Source organism: Spea bombifrons, chromosome 1 (assembly GCF_027358695.1).
Source record: "Spea bombifrons isolate aSpeBom1 chromosome 1, aSpeBom1.2.pri, whole genome shotgun sequence".
Taxonomy (NCBI): Eukaryota; Metazoa; Chordata; class Amphibia; order Anura; family Pelobatidae; genus Spea; species Spea bombifrons.
Window position 1 is genome coordinate 62,399,672 of NC_071087.1, and position 6,000 is coordinate 62,405,671.

The 6,000-nt window shown below is 47.9% G+C and overlaps 1 protein-coding gene across 1 annotated transcript in view; it reads right to left on the reverse strand.

Annotated features, from left to right (window-relative positions):
* DOT1L (DOT1 like histone lysine methyltransferase) overlaps positions 1 to 5,658 on the reverse strand; it is a 39,791-nt gene extending 34,133 nt beyond the window's left edge. Inside the window, exon 1 of the mRNA XM_053462553.1 lies at positions 5,416 to 5,658. Coding sequence (XP_053318528.1) covers positions 5,416 to 5,496 — 81 coding nt within the window. The 5' untranslated portion in view covers positions 5,497 to 5,658. The remainder of the gene's footprint in view (positions 1 to 5,415) is intronic.
* Between the last annotated feature and the right edge of the window lie 342 nt (positions 5,659 to 6,000).

Sequence of the window (6,000 nt, forward strand, 5' to 3'; positions counted from 1 at the left end):
CCCGGTGAGGGACTGTGCAAAACGCGCAGACATCCCCCGCTCTGCCACCCGGTGAGGGACTGTGCAAAACGCGCAGACATCCCCCGCTCTGCCACCCGGTGAGGGACTGTGCAAAACGCGCAGACATCCCCCGCTCTGCCACCCGGTGAGGGACTGTGCAAAACGCGCAGACATCCCCCGCTCTGCCACCCGGTGAGGGACTGTGCAAAACGCGCAGACATCCTCCGCTCTGCCACCCGGTGAGGGACTGTGCAAAACGCGCAGACATCCCCCGCTCTGCCACCCGGTGAGGGACTGTGCAAAACGCGCAGACATCCCCCGCTCTGCCACCCGGTGAGGGACTGTGCAAAACGCGCAGACATCCTCCGCTCTGCCACCCGGTGAGGGACTGTGCAAAACGCGCAGACATCCCCCGCTCTGCCACCCGGTGAGGGACTGTGCAAAACGCGCAGACATCCTCCGCTCTGCCACCCGGTGAGGGACTGTGCAAAACGCGCAGACATCCCCCGCTCTGCCACCCGGTGAGGGACTGTGCAAAACGCGCAGACATCCTCCGCTCTGCCACCCGGCGAGGGACTGTGCAAAACGCGCAGACATCCCCCGCTCTGCCACCCAGTGAGGGACTGTGCAAAACGCGCAGACATCCTCCGCTCTGCCACCCGGTGAGGGACTGTGCAAAACGCGCAGACATCCCCCGCTCTGCCACCCGGCGAGGGACTGTGCAAAACGCGCAGACATCCTCCGCTCTGCCACCCGGCGAGGGACTGTGCAAAACGCGCAGACATCCTCCGCTCTGCCACCCGGCGAGGGACTGTGCAAAACGCGCAGACATCCTCCGCTCTGCCACCCGGCGAGGGACTGTGCAAAACGCGCAGACATCCTCCGCTCTGCCACCCGGTGAGGGACTGTGCAAAACGCGCAGACATCCTCCGCTCTGCCACCCGGTGAGGGACTGTGCAAAACGCGCAGACATCCCCCGCTCTGCCACCCGGTGAGGGACTGTGCAAAACGCGCAGACATCCCCCGCTCTGCCACCCGGTGAGGGACTGTGCAAAACGCGCAGACATCCCCCGCTCTGCCACCCGGTGAGGGACTGTGCAAAACGCGCAGACATCCTCCGCTCTGCCACCCGGTGAGGGACTGTGCAAAACGCGCAGACATCCCCCGCTCTGCCACCCGGTGAGGGACTGTGCAAAACGCGCAGACATCCCCCGCTCTGCCACCCGGTGAGGGACTGTGCAAAACGCGCAGACATCCCCCGCTCTGCCACCCGGTGAGGGACTGTGCAAAACGCGCAGACATCCCCCGCTCTGCCACCCGGTGAGGGACTGTGCAAAACGCGCAGACATCCTCCGCTCTGCCACCCGGTGAGGGACTGTGCAAAACGCGCAGACATTCCCCGCTCTGCCACCCGGTGAGGGACTGTGCAAAACGCGCAGACATCCCCCGCTCTGCCACCCGGTGAGGGACTGTGCAAAACGCGCAGACATCCTCCGCTTCGGCTTCTATTACTGAACGCAGGCGTCACGCGAGCTTCCGGTGCGGCTTTCATCATGGTAGCCCCAACGGAAGTGGAGGGGAGAAGCGGAGGCTGTCTGCGCGCATAGAACAGACCCCCACGGGCTGCTGGAGAGGATCCAGGTCCCCTGCAGCACTGCAGGGGATTTGGATTTTTAGTGCGCGATGTGCGCAACCTCCGCTACTTCCCTTCACGTCTACCTGCCCCACCAGGGGTTAATATAGCAACAGAAGAAAAACGGAACAAGTAAGCACCACTGGGTAAGGTAAGCCTGGAGTATTATCTTTATTTTTATGCTTATTTGCCTTGTGTTTCTTTTGTTGATATATTAACCCCTGGTGGGGCAGGTGGAATTTTTTCGGGATCTATTAATTATGTGCATTCTTTAGATTGTTTTTTATTTTTTGATTGTTGTAATATATGACTTATTATTTGTATTGTCCATATATTTATATTGTATTGTGTATTATCTATTCTTTTTTGTCTATAATTATTAAAGCATATATTTTATGCCTATTTTAGCGTTGTCAGTTTTTCTTATATCAGGGGGGCAGAGCGGCATAATGGGGCTATAAGGCATATCAGGGGGGCCGAGCGGCATATCAGGGGGGCATATAGGAGGTATAAGGCATATTGGGGGGCACAGTGGCATCTCTGGTACATAGGAGGTATAAGGCATATATGGGGCAGAGTTTCAAGCTAGGAGTGAGATGTGCATAACTGGGGGGGGGTTGGTAAATAAAAGAAAATACAAACAAGAGGCATTTTTCTCATAGTTAGAGAAATAGTGTGTTTGGGTTCCTTTAAAATATAGCTTTATTAATGACATCTTAATGTAAATTATACATTTTTATTTTAAATAAACCCAAAATTTGCATATTTTTTTTTTATCCGATTAATTGAAAAAATAATCGGCCAACTAATCGATTATGAAAATAATCGTTAGTTGTAGCCCTAGTGTTTACCAGTAGCCTGGGCTAAGATAACTGAGCTAGAGCACATGCTAACTGCCAATATGCATCTGCCTGAAAACATGTAAACAAAAACAAAACAAAAAAACAGTATAATATTTTGGAAAGCATATTAATTTGTTACCAGTATTAAAAAAAAAAAAAAAAAAAAAAGTCCAGTTTAAGATGCTTTCATGTAATATATGTGGAGAGTTCAACCTGGTCAGATATACAGAAGTAAAGGGACAATAGCAAGATTATCTATCTATCTATCTATCTATCTATCTATCTATCTATCTCTCTGCTTTAAGACAACACCACTTGGATAGTAATAACTCATGAAATATTCCTAGAAGAATTCAATGTTTTGGATTAGCAAAATAATACTTAATACAAATTATTTCAGTAAGGATGTTTTGCGATGGACTGCCAGGTTAAGGGACACAAAAATAATCCTTAACCCAATACCCACCCCCAGGCTTACAGTTTTTTTTCTTAGTGTTTTTAAAGCACTGTATTAGTAGCCATCGGTTACAATCACAGCTGAGACTAGTTGCTGATTCAGTAAGTATAGCAAGGTCTAATAAATGTTAACATAATTTAGGAGTTAGTTGTTTAGAGGAAGACACTTGATGAAAATATACCCATAATGCACAAATAAGAGCATTCAGCTATTATCTTTACGTTTGTGGGCACTTTATGAATCATACAAATGAGTCAAGGTGACAGAATGAAACCCCTCATGATAGGCACCAGGACATTTGAGATGAGATCATCTCCAAATGAACATCTGTGTCACACAAACCGATTGTAGTCCCCCACATCACGATGTCGGGGGCAAACGAAAGGCATTTGCACAAGCAGCATCACGTTAAAATGACAGAGCAGCCATGTGGGTGACGGGTGCTGGGCCTGCGTCAGAGACAGATGACTCATTAGGCGTTCCTTATCCTGTCTGACCAGCCTCCTACAGGGATCTGTGTTGAGCTGGAAGAGGTTTAACCATTTCTCTACATAGCTAGTTCTGCTGACTGACCCATTAACATATTACATCAACCACACATACAAGCCTGAAGTCCAAAACCGAATTCATGAAATGAGAAAAAAAAAAATGAAAAAAAAACTAAAAGCCAACACCATCTGCAAGTCCAACAAAGTAATCATGTTGACAGACACACCATGGCAACTACAATATATACACCCATCTAACCCATACTGCACCCGGCCACAGAAACCTCACGCTTACAGAAAGGAAAAACTACACGTCCTCCGCTGTCACAAGAGCGCGTCTGTTGCTTCCTGTTGGAGTACGACCACACAAAAGGTAACTGCAAAAAACTCAATTATAAAGAGGATCTTGCACCATGGATACGTTTAGCTAAATCATTACAAAATCCTTTGCTTGCTTGTGGCTCTTTAAAAACATTACCGCGCACAGGGCCTGTGGGAAGGAAGGGAACCGTTGCTATCAAGCGGGTAAACGCTGTGTGGCTCCACCACAGCCAATTGACGTCCAGGGTTCTATTAACCGTATGAGAGCCGGAGGCGGGAGCAGATTAAAATTAGAGAAGCAGAGAAACCGCTGTTAAGAGTAGAACATAAACCTAAAAGAAAAGAAGTAGACTAAAATGTTTTTATCCAACACTTTTTAGTTAAGATCTACACACTATCACAAGAGATGGGGGGGGGGACAGCTGTACAGCTCTGACAAGATGAAACAAACATACACTGTACCAACCTATAGTCTATTTAGGTGTATCCATTCATAGAGTTATACAGTATGTATTGTGGTTTAGCTGGAGTATCATAAAACATTTAGCCGTGTCTTTGTAACATTGTAGGTTTCCCCAACTTAATTAAAAACTGACAATTAGAAAGAATAACTCTTTCTGCCACCAAATAGAAACTGAGTGCCAGCTTGCCTGAAGCAGCTACAAAAATAAATAGAGTATTTGCAGAACACACCCAAAAATTGGAAGGGGAAAGCCTGCACGCTGGAGATAAGTTAGGGTCGATATACATTATTGCGCGTGGAGAAAGACTGCGCGGAAAGCCAGACGTAGCGCATTGAAGTTGAGAAGGTGAAAGGGTTATAGGGCAAAATGCTGATTAGGTTCTGCAGCTTTATCCAGAGCCACAGACCTGCCAGCAGCGTTAACGGATTAGCGCTGAATGCCCTCCTGCTGGACCCCATTGTACTGCAGTCTTTAATAAGGGCCGGAGTGCTCGAGGTAACCAAAAGGAGCAAAGGTTGAAAGCAGACTGGATAGCACGTTGAAGTAAAAGTGAAATCCGTACACGGGCGGTGAAATAACAGGTTTGCAAGTTAAAAGACAAAACGTTTGGATTCCCCAACACAGAAGCCGGATTTAGGGCGACAATTCCATGCAATGTGCCCCGTAGCATTCTGACAGCACCCTCGCAATCCAAAAATATTAGCACAGCCATGCAATTGATGCAAGCATTTCACATAAACATGAGGAAAGGAGCACATCTCTACATCACACGCAAAACGCACATGAAATCGTCCCTGTGCACACACCCTGAAATAAAAACAAACAGAAAGGAACACACCCTCCAGTATCGGGTGACGTACACACAATCAAGGTTCAAACAAATTCAAATGTACCCTATGTGCACAAAAAGAGTAAGTTAATGCCTGCCATCATGTGTGTACATAGACAGTGCCATACAGGGCCACTCACATCTGCCCAAAAGCCTGACTCGCTCTAATTATAACATACGAGGGGGTGTACACACACATATATATTTATAAAAAAATAAATGTATATGTATTCCATAACATATTAATTATAGAAAATATCCATGATATTTCTTATATATAACAAACATCATTTATGTTCTACACATTTAAGTATATAGATATTAAAGAAAAAAAACATTCCCTCATAGAGGCCTACATCTTTCAAAAATCCCCGGACTCACGTAAACAGGCAGCGGCCAAGGGTAGATAGCAGGCTCGGCTCCCACAGGGGACTTGAGCCGTAGTTCCAGCTTTTCGCCCATGTCCTGAGAGCATACTAATCCAAAAGCGCCAACGGTCACAAGAGGAGGTCTGTTTGCGCTCGAAACGTTCCTCCCACTGCCGGTCCCCGGGTCTCACTTCACTTTACAATCGGCGGCTCCACGGCGCCATCTTGGACCCGGCGCCAAGCAACAATGAGCCGAGGGTCGGAACAAACCAATGTGCTCGGGGAGGGGTGGTAGGTGGAGCCTCAACTGCTTCGCCTTCCAGTGAGAGAATTAAATAAATAATCCCGCGGGGTGTCCTCACATGGCCTCGTAGCCTGAAGTCTGGGGTTTAGTAGCTGCGAAAGCCGTGAGGACGTGTTTATCATATTATCGAAGCCTCCTGTAGCTACTAGGTGATGGTTGCTCCTAAGGGCGGTGGATTAAGGATGTAAACCCCCAGTGTTCTGGCACCGGTGACACATTGTACCCGGACGGTCACAGGGGTCTACCAAATTCTTGTAATAGCGGGGGGGGAACGGACTTCAATAGCAAAAACCG